The 14,249-nt window shown below is 35.7% G+C and overlaps 1 protein-coding gene across 1 annotated transcript in view; it reads right to left on the bottom strand.

Moving 5' to 3' along the window:
• Nucleotides 1-14,249, bottom strand: part of LOC149790616 (diamine oxidase [copper-containing]-like) — a 69,090-nt gene that overhangs the window by 6,166 nt on the left and 48,675 nt on the right. The window contains exon 2 of the mRNA XM_089972728.1: nt 591-1,435. Coding sequence (XP_089828854.1) covers nt 591-1,435 — 845 coding nt within the window. The remainder of the gene's footprint in view (nt 1-590; nt 1,436-14,249) is intronic.

Below are 14,249 nucleotides of genomic sequence, written 5' to 3'. Positions count from 1 at the left end.
ATATTCAGTGAGCATAAATGTAGAATAATTAGGGTTAGTCCTTGGCAAAGGTTATACATATCTGACTAAATCTGTTTAATTTTCATAAACCATGGAATGTTCCATTATGGTATATTCCTCTATGGGACATAAACATGTAATATTAAATACAACTGGGGAACATAAGCCACTGATTTTAAATTCCTACAGAAGGCCATACAAAATGTATTTAATGCTGTATTATTCGGGGGCTATAAACTTTTAATTTCAAATTTCCATTGGGGCTATACAGTCCCAAATTTGCCACTTCATGAATTCCACTTGTGGTCATGTCCACATGTCTCCTTAATTACTATTAATTAAAATACAACATATCACTTGCATAATAAATATAAACGGTACGACGCTAATCGTCAGCAAAGAACCGTCAAGGGATCATACTTACTAAAAGCATCGTATAGCGTGGTTACATCGTCCGACCATGAAACAAATTATGCAGCAAAAATGCAATAACTTTTCCTGACTCAGATGATAAACATTGTGAAGACAACCGTGCAATAACACAATAAAGCGTCATTGATCATGATCGTGTAAACTATATGAGCCCTTACCGTGTTTCCCTCTCAGTAGCCGTCATGCCAGGTGGACCAGTCTGGTAGTTTATGAACAGATCCTCCGGGAAAGTCGCACCGTCAAAGCTTTCCCTCATCAAAGTCTCCAGGACCTTCATGTCCTTATGTAGAAGATGCCTGAGTGCTATCTCCTCCACAATATCATAGGGTCGGCTATTGAAGTGGATCTCACCAGGGCTAGTCAAGGGAATCACAGTGGCTACACCAGGAGACCCCAAGGGACCCACTTTATACTCCATGATATCAGGTAGTTGTATCGCCCCTCTCTGAATGTGTACTATGGCATAGCGTACAGGCTTCATCCCATCATGGTAAAGATATTTAATGGCGTCTTCCTTTCTTGGTGGATGTAAATACATAAATACAATGAAGTTTTCCACTAATGAAGTCGGTGTTTGGCCAATCGTAGTGATGTATCTTTTCTGGCATAGAATTTCCGATACCTCTTTCATTTCCTTTGTGGTCAACGGCGCAAAGAGACTGGACTCGTAGGGCGCGTAATTGTTTGGATTATTGTTGGGACATTGTTCTACATTGGTTGTAGGGGCTGTAGTCGGTATCGTACCGTCGAACTTTGCTTTTTGGTATGACTTATCTTGACACGAGTTACTGCTCTTGTTGCCACAGTAACCGTATATTCCAATTAGAATCCCACCTGCCAGACCTACGACAAATACCACTAACACAAATAAATTGGAACGAAAGTTGAAAATGATCTTCGCTTTTTGTTCTGTGTGCTCCACATTGCATATTCTTAGGGGAGAATTCACAATATCGTCGTCTGATCCTCGTTTGGCGGTCATGGTTAACTCGACATGAAAGAGCTACAAAGAAAACAACAACAAAAGTAAAATGCAAATCTAACATTTGTATTTTGGGCTCAAATGTAAATTCTTACTAAAAGTGTAACAATAATCAATTACAGGCATCACAATAAACCACTCACTCGCTTTTAATCCAAAATCATTCATCCTCTCTATTCGCCAGGTAATCAGCTGCGTATTGAATGTTGTTTGCCTCAGTATGTTTTAGTGGAAAAAGACTTTTGTTTTCGGCCAATTATCAAACATAAACGAACATTGTTGCCCACAAAATTGTTTACAAAAGTATTTTTTACATTTTCAATGGTAAGGCGCTCCTGTTACTGTACAAAACACTGCATTAAGCATTTGTGTAGTTCTCTCAGCTTCAAAATTAAGCTTTCGCGCTTATGTTTTCTGGAATGCACACCTCTGGTCTTGTGATTGAAGTGTCACTTTAGTGTCACTTACAATCACACCGTTCTCGATTTTGTCACATCTTAATAAATTCACTGCCCACGAGCATTAGACTTAGATAACGTTTCTTCTTTGCCAATATACAGTTTATCGAATAAACAAAATGGCATGTAACTGGTCGCACATGTATTAAAAGTCAAGCAGTGAGTAATATATCAATTAGGAAGAGTTATATCACACACAAAAAATTGTTTTATTTCCAATGTGAACAAGGCTCAAACCTGTACTCGCTTAAATTTTGATCCATAGCATTTCTACCTCATGAAATTGATCACTGTATTATTGGTAATTTCTTTTGACACACTGAAGAGACTTACTAGCATAGATAAGAGACCTAGAAAGCGATAGCAAATCTGCACATGGTTGCAGCGGGGCTTGCACCTGGAATCCTGTATAAAGTAGTAGTAGTAGTAGTAGTAGCAGAAGCAGCAGTAGTAGTAGTAGTAATGTATGAAAAATGTTATGAAATTAATCATCATACTCAGACTCATTAGTGTTGTCAACCAAATCCACACGTACCGGTGATATTGTGCCACCTCTTCCAGGCATAACAAAATGTATGGCAGTTCGTTTAAGACATTCCTTACCAACAAACAAAATCAAGTCTACGGATGTGGCAAAGTGTTCTACAAATTCTTAATCAACGTATATAAAAAGATTATTTAATGCACATGTGTACAGTGTTGGATACAATATTGTATTTATATTATGAAACTATGAGTACATTGTAACAATTACCGTAACCATGGGAGACGTCACTCCTTGAGAAATCAAGCACAGTACATGTTATGAAATGCAATAAGCGAGTAGAATTGTATCATGCAATGGTAAAAAGGTAGTACCCATGGGCTTTCGTAATTGATGCAACATATTAAGAGAACAGTATGTACAGATAGACTACATAAAAGGAATTAATTCTAAAACGACTTACCATACAATATGACCATTTAAATATGGTACATAATATTTCAACATCTAAGCTTGTTTTGTTCTCTAGAGATAAAAGTCGTATCGAGTGTAATACGATGTACTTTAGTATTAACCAAATTGTCACACCGAGTGTAATAAAATGTAACATAGTCTTAACCAGAAAGTCATACCAAATGTAATACGATGTAAAAATAGTAGTAACCAAAATATCATACCGTGTGTAATACGATGTAACATACTATTAACCAAAATGTCATACCGAGTGTAATACGATGTAACATAGTTATAACCAAAATGTCATACCAAGTATAATACGATGTAACATAGTTATAACCAAAATGTCATACCGAGTGTAATACGATGTAACATAGTTATAACCAAAATGTCATACTGAGAGTAATAAGATGTAACATAGTCATAACCAAAATCTCATACTGAGTATAATACGATGTAACATAGTTATAACCAAAATGTCATACTGAGAGTAATAAGATGTAACATAGTCATAACCAAAATGTCATACTGAGTATAATACGATGTAACATAGTTATAACCAAAATGTCATACTGAGAGTAATAAGATGTAACATAGTCATAACCAAAATGTCATACTGAGTATAATACGATGTAACATAGTTATAACCAAAATGTCATACCGAGTATAATACGATGTAACATAGTTATAACCAAAATGTCATATTGAGAGTAATAAGATGTAACATAGTTATAACCAAAATTTCATACGGAGTGTAATAAGATGTAACATAGTTATAACCAAAATGTCATACTGAGAGTAATAAGATGTAACATAGTTATAACCAAAATGTCATACCGAGTGTAATACGATGTAACATAGTTATAACCAAAATGTCATACCGAGTGTAATACGATGTAACATAGTTATAACCAAAATGTCATGCTGAGAGTAATAAGATGTAACATAGTTATAACCAAAATGTCATGCTGAGAGTAATAAGATGTAACATAGTTATAACCAAAATGTTATACTGAGAGTAATAAGATGTAACATAGTTATAACCAAAATGTCATACCGAGTGTAATACGATGTAACATAGTTATAACCAAAATGTCATGCTGAGAGTAATAAGATGTAACATAGTTATAACCAAAATGTCATACTGAGAGTAATAAGATGTAACATAGTTATAACCAAAATGTCATACCGAGTGTAATACGATAGGTGTTAGTACCGGACCAATATGTTGTCTATTTTATGAAGCCGATGAAAACATTGTCAGATTCTGTCCTAAAAATTTTAAGTATGTGAATCTATCGAATATCAATTAAATTTCTTTAATTTGTGAAATAAAACAAAACTATTTCATACATGTAAAGCAAATGCTTTCATATTCGTTTATGTGTATTTGAAATTTACATGACTTTTGTATGCATAATTAAAGTTGCCTTTTATATACACGAAACTGTCAATAACATCTGTAAAATTCATTATTCACATAATTGGATTTCTTGTTAGCATACGTGAAATAATTTTCAAACGTTAATTTTAAATTAAATTCTATGTTACATCAGTACAATTTTTGTTTTAAGCAGTAAACGAGTACTGAAAGATTAAATTTCACATATGTGAATGAAAGTCAAATTCATGGTTAAACGTACGATTTTCTTTATGTATTTTTAAATAGTTTTTCACATACGTAAGCAAGAAAAATATTTAGATTCTCCATTAGATATCATTGGGTATAGAACGGAATTCTCAATTCAGTGATTTTTTTTTCCCTTCTAAACAGCGATCTTAAGGCAATGAATTCATGCAATCATTGATATAACTGTATATATCGAGTTTTGTGATATGTGTTCCTCTCACTTGCAAGCAGATTTTCGGAATTATTTCAACAGCAAACAATAAAGCCATAACTATTTCTCTCTTGGAAAGTAAAATTCATATTTTATTCGAGAATTGTTTTACAAATATCACGGAGGAAACAAACTTCAGACAGGCGAAAATGAGTGGTAAATTGTAATTAAAAAATAACTTTAAAAAAAACAAAATATTCAGATGTGAAAGGTAAACATCCATCCTTTTGAATTAAAAGTTTCTTATGCTACAGCTGAGCTACTATCACCACTCACATCCAAGTGGCACAACAATTAACAAAGTGAACATTACGTAATCAACTGAGATTTCTCACTGTTTTCACTACGGAATCAACTGAGATTTCTCACGGTTACACTACGGAATCAGCTGAGATTTCTAACGGTTTGCACTACAGAATAATCTGAGATTTCTCACGGTTTGCACTAAGGAATCAACTGAGATTTCTCACGGTTGGCAATACGGAATCTACTGACATTTCTCACGGTTTACTCTATGGAATCAACTGAGATTTCTCACGGTTGACAATACGGAATCTACTGAGATTTCTCACGGTTTACAATACGGAATCAACTTACATTTGCTACCATTTTACACTATGGAATATACTGATTTCTCACTATTTTACACTATGGAATAGACTGAGATTTCTTGCGAAATACACTACGGAATCAATTGAGATTTATCACGATTTACGATCAGAATACAATGAACTGTTTGAAACAAACATGAAACATGTAATATCAGTTCCTTGTATGTAACAACAACTAATTGACCGACAAAGAACCAGTATCTACCATTTGCCATCTCCCAATTCAGAGAATCTTCTCTTGGTTTACAATACCGGTTCCATTGTGTACCATGTCAGTCAAGTTAGGCCTATCCAGTAGCAAAACAACAGACAATATGATCAATTCATCATCCTTCCAGTGTTTATTATAATGAAATTTACAACTAAACCAACGAAGTAATAAAATTGATGAAACAATTCGCTGCGGGTTTCATATTCGCACTATTTCTTTCAGCGCAATAACAGCATTAAACGCTTTCGGCTTTTCATATCAGTACAATATATATAAAGAACAGTATGCACAAACAATGTCAAAAAGAATTAATGCTAAATATACTTACCTTGCGAAATGTCCACTTAAATTAGGTAAATATTTTTTCATCGTTTGAAACTCATTATCTTTTTGTTTACAAGTAATGTTTAAGTACTACCATCCAATATATTTCAAGCAATACTAAATTCTCAAGGAATAAAGCTATAAAGAACAGTATACCTGAAAAACTGTACCTTATTGGTCCTGCATCACCCTGATGAACAAACTAAGCTTATTCTACAGTAGTGAAAGTTTTAGAGGAACAATAACAAGTCAGCTTGGGTCATTGACCCCACCTTCGCCGATATAGCTTAAAGTACCCTTAGGCCAATCATGAGATAACCACGCCCCGACCGATTCACGTGACCATTTCCTAGCAACCATGTCAGCACATTGGCATTCATTTACAATGGATATAACCTTTACTCTAATTCTGTCAAAATTTACCTTAAAAGTGTATTTATTTTGGTGACAAATTGTCAGCAAAATGTTTCATTGAAATAATACGTAATAAGCTAAAGTTCTGTACGTGCGTACGTGCGTGTGTGCCTGTGACTGTATTGCCTGTAATAATTGTAAATGGTTCGCAGTTTACTGAGACTTTCCAAAGTTTTAACATCAAGTAATGATTTAACATTAGAATACTGAGACATCATTTATTAAAAACAAGCATTCCATGTGATAAAAGTGTTAGGTAGCCTGGACAAGACTGATATAGCAACATACACAATATAGAATATTTTACAGTGCTTTGAAAAAGAGTTTATGTCCAAATACCGTATCTAGCAAAATGCCAGGTTTTATGAACAGAAAGTTCATTAGAAGTTGCTTTTACCGTGTTCATCTTATTGACACCCCCTTTTGTTTCTGCCGTGGAATTGAAACCACCATGCATTTCTTCATGCTCTGTCCCAAGTATAGTAGACAATGAAGTGAGTAGATGAGAAAATTACTCTCAATGCCATTTGCAACTATTATCTTCGATTTACTGCTTTGGGGAAAGGGCGATGCAAATGTAAAATACAGAATTTTACATGCAAATATATAACCGATACCGGGTGATTTCGGTAACTGACTCAAGTCTCTCTCTCTCTCTTGATCTCTCTCTTGATCTCTCGATCATGATCTCGACCGTTCCGGTGGCCTAGTTGTTAGAGAGTACGCCTCGGATGCGGGAGGTCGTGGGTTCGATCCCCGGCCTAGTCATACCAAAGACTTATAAAAATGGTATTAACAGCTGCCTCGCTTGGCGCTCAGCATTAAGAGTTTAGTGTTATGACTAGTCGGCCTGGTGTCAGGATAATGTGACTGGGTGGGATATCATGCTACTCTCTCTCTCTCTCTCTCTCTTCAATAATTTTTCATTATTATTATGTTTTCACGTTCAATATGTTGTAACATTTGTATTATGTAGGGCGAGGGCTATTTAAGTTGTTAGAACTTGTGCTAATCATATTGTATCCTAATGTATCCAAATGTATCCTAATGTGTCCACAAAATATGTTTAAACTAGCAATCGTTTTATACAAAACAATGCGTAAATAACATTGCCATTTAAAAAAAAAAACTTTAAATTTCCGATCATTTCCAGTACCAGGGGCTGGTCGGGGGATGGTTGGGGTGGGGTGAGGCTACCCCTCACTCGTCCCAACGAATATGAGTGTGAAGCAACCGGTAATTTTCCTTACAGTTATAAGGTTAAAATTATGCTCTGAAAACACTTAAACGCAGGATTGTCGGGGAAGCTTCTCCCAGAAGGCCCCCATCAAGGGTTATATGCCGCAGAGACCTTGTCAACTTGTTTCTGCCCCACCCCACCCCACCCCACCCCGATCCACCACCTGAGTACAGTATGGCTTTATAAGCATCGTTCCTAAAACACGAACTAGCGTTATGGCCAAGCTTGTTTATCTACAGTGCAAAATATAAAATTAAAAAGCAAAAAAAAGAATAACAAAAAGAAAGAAAATATATTATTTTTAACGTTAACTTTGTCTGGGTCTGCATGTGTATGTGCGTTTATCTTTGTCTCATGTGTCTTCTGTTCGATTTTTAAGATTCTGCATTAATAATTTTACTAGAAGAGGAAACGGTATATATAGACATTTACACTACAGGTAAGCTGTACACTGTACTTTATAACAGGGGTATATATATACATTTGCACTACAGGTAAGCTGTACACTATACTTTAAGAGGGTGTATATAGACATTTACACTACAGGTAAGCTGTACACTGTGCTTCAAGGGGGTATATATAGACATTTACACTACAGGTAAGCCGTACACTGTACTTTAAGGGGGGGTATATATAGACATTTACACTACAGGTAAGCTGTACACTGTACTTTAAGGGGGGTATATATAGACATTTACACTACATGAAAGCTGTACACTGTACTTTAAGGGGGTATATATAAACATTTACACTACAGGTAAGCTGTACAGTGTACTTTAAGGGGGTATATATATAGACATTTACACTACAGGTAAGCCGTACACTATACTTTAAGGGGGGTATATATAGACATTTACACTACAGGTAAGCTGTACACTGTACTTTAAGGGGGTATATATAGACATTTACACTACAGGTAAGCCGTACACTGTACTTTAAGGGGGGGGGGGGCATATATAGACATTTACACTACAGGTAAGCCGTAAACTGTACTTTAAGGGGAGTATATGTGGATATTAACGCTACAAATAGGTTGTATACTGTGCTGGAAGGGGGTATATATAGATATTAACGTTACAAGTAGGATGCACACTGTATTGGAGGGGGTATATATAGATATTTACGTTCCAAGTAGGCTGTATGCTGTGCTGGAAGGGGGATTTATATAGATATTTACGCTTCAAGTAGGCTGTATACTGTACTGGAGGGGGGATTCATATAGATATTTACGCTACAAGTAGGATGTACATTTAAAGACGGATGGTTTGATCAATAAAGGGGAAGTTAGAAGAAAGGTAAATGAGAACATTAAAGGGACTTTACATTTACACAACAAAATATGTACATTAAAGGAGCCATCTGTATATTTACATAATTAAATATATACATCAGAGTCTGTAGATTTACACAATTAAATATGTACATTAAAGATTTAAAATTTACACCATTAAATGTGTACGATAATGATGTTAGACTTACATAATTAAATGCGGACATTAAAGAATTTCAGAACCTGGGTCCCCTTAAAACATTTTTAAAATTCAAATTAGAAAGAATTACTTTTGACACAATCTTGAGGCAAAAATAAACCTGTTTTATTTATTACACAACCATTGCACTGCTGCATTACGTCATTTAAATAGAGCATTTCTAGAACAAATCCATACATCAAATAATGTTTGAAGGGGCAGCTGTTCTTGAGCGTCTCTGCGGCTCAGACATTTCGGTTACGAGTTCCAAATTAGGAACTTTAATCATATGATCTCAGATAATATATCTGAATGGCTGCTAATGTTATGTCGTCTAAATAAGCCATTTCTTAAACTAATCCATATTGCAGATAAGGAATGTCATTACCATTAGTGAGTATTTCTTGACAACAGAAATTTAGGTTACGGAGTCTAGGTCACTATCTTAAGTTACTCTGTCTCTGATACCACTGTCACGTAACTGTTTCTGTTACGTCATCTAAATAAAGAATTTCTCAAATAAATCTTATAATCAAATAAGCCATTCTAGGGTGTCCCAAGACAACATACATTTAATTGATATGTCCCTCGCTGAATCCTGAAGTGAATTTTATGCATACCTACACAATAACTCTATGACTGTTCTATTTACAACATAGAGCAATATATGAGTCAAGTTTCTTAATGTTATGAGATTTCCCTCCACGTGGCTATTAGAAAGTTTCACTCCCGTAGTCTTATCATACGCTAAAGTTTTAGCACGTGATCAGCTCAAAATTTGCAGACCGTAAAATGTGAAAATATAACAGGAACATTGTACCGGTGCAATGCAATGATCTGGTTATATTACAAAACAAAACTGCAAAATGTTGCTCCAAATGTTCGAGTCCTATAATACGAAAATACAAAGTGAACCATTTGCCAGTCACTGCTATATAGTTCTAAGCGATATAACGAATTTCTAATGTTACGTTTTTGCTAGCTTTCAGTGAATGTGATAGTTATGTGTTAAGCAAATAACTCACGTCAGAAATTAAATATCTCTTGGAAACAAATTTTAAAACAGTAAATAAAGAATAAAGGACGATTACCCATATCACAGCATAAGTATATTTACGTCAGTTCCAGAGGCGTAGCTATGATATTTTGCACCCGTGGACGAACTATAAAATTGGCGCCCCAGCCCCCTCCCCGTTTAATCACATTTTTGAATATTATCCTTGTTTACTTATTATAATGTAACGTTGTAAGCCTCATTTTGGCGCCCCTGTACCTTGGCGACCGGGGACATATGTACCCCCCTTCCCCCCCCCCCCCCCCCGCTACGCCTCTGGTCAGTTCAGTCCACTGAAAACCCAAATTGTTGTTCATATTACCAGAAGTGTTACCACTAATTGAGTAACTTAAGTTTGAATTTCATTATCGTTTTGTGCTGTGATTTATCTTTAGATATAAGTTTCTCGTAGTGAATTTTAATCCAAAATTATACGATCATGTGATACAGTAATTTTACCAGAAAGCTGGTATATTTTTGAAGGCAAAATCTAAAGAGTCTTTCAATTACACACAATGAGAAAGCAATGTTAAATAATGTTTATTAAAATAAGTAATTTACAATCCGAATTCATATTGGAGAAAATATCAATTTAAAAAGGGGGGATTTTTGTTTGATTGTTTCGTACCATGGCATTTCATCCCAAGAAGACAGAAGGTAGAAAGATAGTAACAAGCAGCTTTCCAGTAAGCTTAAAGGCTGTCATATATCAAATTTATTGCATGCTTTCGAAGGAATGAAACTATTACAGAAATCAAGTGGAAGGGTAGGTGGGGCGCGTGAGTAGATGTAGGTGAGGTAATCTGTTCGAATATTAAATATCACGAGCCTACGATTCATATTCATGTTGTTGTGTTTGTTTGTTTTTTTGTTTGTTTTTTTGTGGTGTTTTTGTGTACGATATCGTTGCTCGAAATCGGATTTCTGGGGCTAACGAAATCTCCATAGCGTAATATATCGTTGAACGGATTGGATAGTCTCTCAATGACTAAATTTCGCATAGCTAGAGCTAAATACCCAAACCCAAATTTGCTTTAGGGTGAGATTAAGATCCCTCCCCCCCATTTGCTTCAGTGTGAGCGTTAGTAAAGTCCAGTACCGTATGCACTTGGAATGTGAGCTGTCTTCAACATTGTATTTCAATTTTATAAAATAAAACGTATATTTCAAACAATTACATATCGTTGGTCTGCGATATCCACCAGATGGTTAGTGTTAAGACTGGCCGGCTTGGTGTTAGGATAATGTGACTGGGTGGGACATCATGCTTCATGTGTGCGGCATGATCACTGTAAACTACCACACTGTAGACATCGTAGCGATATGACTGAGTTGTTTTTAAGCTACGTTAAAAATCTAAATCACACACACCGACAACACCAGTTTCTTATGATCAGATTCCCTTTATTTCATAATATTTGCTGACTTTGTCAGTTACAGATTTTAGCACACCTATCTTTGCTTACAACTGCGAACAACGTAGACTCGGATTTCCCGGCGCATGATGATACAAGATGTTCTGGACCTACTTTTTAATTCATACGAACAGAGTGGACTCCAATATGTCCCACATGTCGGTCTACGTTACTCGCAAATGGGAGTGCGTTATGCACATAAAAAAAGATAGCAAGCCATTTCGGCGTAGCTGATAAAACAAACATGATGCATGTGTTCATTTTGACAATGAAAACATGTCACAAATTCACCATACTGATTATACCACTAAAGGAAGTGTCGGTGAATATTGCATTATTTATCCAGTTTCTTCTCTATTCTACTCCCCACAACATCCAACAATTAACTGAACAAATAAATAAAACTTTAAAAAAACATTTTATAATTATGTATCTACCTAAGCGCCATGCACTTGATCTCATACTTTACCAACGATTGCATCCCGCTAGCTTCGCGAATGTGTGTGTGTGTGTGTGTGTGTGTGTGTCCACAAAGTGAGATTAGCAGCTTGTCGTTGAGAGAATTATCACGAATCAATATTTATAAATAAATCTGAAAGCACGTGTGTGCTAATGGTTCCAAGCATTCCAGAGAAATCAATATTAGACGCCGAAAACCTCTTAGAATCCATGTTATCTTTTATTACAACAGTCAGAGATATGTGCGGAAAATGTTATCTTGGGTGGGTAAGAAAATCAAAGCTTGCATCAGTGTCGAGATGGGCGAAGCGTGAAGCTTTATCAGGAATTAAGATAAGGTGAAGGCAACCAATAACGTTAACACGCTAATAAATTCCAAGTGCGGAAAGTGGTTAGGGGACATACATAATACGCCATTCTGGGGCCCCGAGTGGCCGAGTGGGCTAAAGCGCTGTCTGTTACGGATCACTGCCATCTCACCTCTGTCTTCATGGATTCGAGTCTAGGATTCGGCCAATGTGGGTATGTGAGAAAGCTTGCCAGTAGCTTCTCGTGGGTCGGTGGTTCTTCCCGGGGTTTTCCAGGGTTCTTCCTCCACCATTAAAACTGGCCGCCATGCATAGCCTATCGTGTGCTGAAAAATGGCGTTGCACGCAACAACAACAATACGCCATTCTATAAATGATATTTATTATCGTATTCATTAGTGGAATTCGTGCTTGTAAACATTCGTCAGGACAATGGAAGATTTTTATACTAATAACTAGTAAAGGGATTAAAATTATTTCACCATGTTATATTTATTTTATTCAAGGGAAAATGCATGAAATTGATGAAAATTAAATGGGTTTTGTTTTCAAATACCTTTCCATAGCCTCAATAATCAGTGCCTGGTGGTTTATTCATTACTTGGTATGGGGGGGAGGGGCGATACCTCAATATATGCGTGATGTATGTATATTCTTATGTTACGTGTTTAGGCTCGAATAAACAGTAACAAACGATAGAGTGAAAAAAAAACAAGCTTTGAAAAATTTAACAAATCATTTATTTCCCTGGAAAATCTCTGTAAAAATGAAAATATAAGAACTTACGGTTTTAAGAATCAAATCCAAAAATAATCCAAGAATAATCCACGAATAAAATTTTAGAAGCCCTAATAATGAAATGTTCTAATAAATTTAAGTTCGAGTTCCGACGAAGAATCTAATATGGAAAGCGATGACGTATGCTGCATCCTGTATATTGTGATTGTCTACAGTTCCTAGTAGAAACACAAGAAAGAACACTCCGGTGTTGGAAATCCGAATAAAAATTTTAAGAAATGTCTTTGTTCAAGAATTATGTGTGAGCACACATATATCTCCAGGTGGAAAAAAAAGAATTAATCCTTCTGAATCCATATAATTCGAATAAACATTAAAATAACTCCAAACTGACAACAAAAGAACACCTTGACATCAAGTGTTTTAAGCCCAGACTGAGAGATATCTCGATCTCTCTAAGTATCACTTTTAAAACTAAGTTATGCGCAAGTTCGGAAATGCCCGAATTGCGAAATAGAGGGTTACGTGATCATGTTTATATATAAAAATCCCTTAGTTCCAGTATGACCTTGACAAAAACCAATCATTTTACTCCGAGAATAAAAAAAAATGTTGCTTACTTCACTAAAAACTATTTACAAATCGAAGGTCACGTATTCAACACAGCATCAATCTCACCCTTATTATTCCCACAATAAAAGTTGAATAATATATAATAAAAAAACTTGTTCACGTGACTTTTACTAATTTTTGATTAAGTCAGGGAACCAGGTCAGGCTTAGGTATTTACAATTAGAGTTAGGTCAAACATATTTTCTGATGTTGTTGTAGGTGGTGGTGGTGGTGGTTTTAACGCCATTTTTCAGCACACGATAGGCTATACATGGCGGCCAGTATTAAAGGTGGAGGAAGAACCCGGGAAAACCCCAGAAATAACCACCGCCCTCGAGAAGCAAATGGCAAGCTTTCTCACATACCCACACTGGATGAATCCGAGACTCGAACCCTCGCAGACAGAGGTGAGATGGCAGTGATCCGTAACGGAGAGCGCTTTAGACCACTTGGCCGCTCCGGGCCCCTCATATTTTCTGAAAACAATTCCGAATCACGTAAACAAGATTATATTATAATAGCATGTAAAATAAAAAATAAATGATTAAAGCTGACAAACAAACAATGAATTAAAATAAATATGATTGAATCAGACAAACGTCACTACATTATATTAAAATATTATATTAAAAATGACATGGCATAACATGGCTTTTGAAGTGTTCGTATAAAGCAAATTGATATACCAATAATATTGGTATATCAAACTTTGCTCTTCCCATAGCACAATATTACGAATAT

Source organism: Sinohyriopsis cumingii, chromosome 10 (assembly GCF_028554795.1).
Source record: "Sinohyriopsis cumingii isolate HCF-2022 chromosome 10, ASM2855479v2, whole genome shotgun sequence".
Classification (NCBI taxonomy): domain Eukaryota; kingdom Metazoa; phylum Mollusca; class Bivalvia; order Unionida; family Unionidae; genus Sinohyriopsis; species Sinohyriopsis cumingii.
This window is presented reverse-complemented; position numbering and strand designations above follow the sequence as displayed.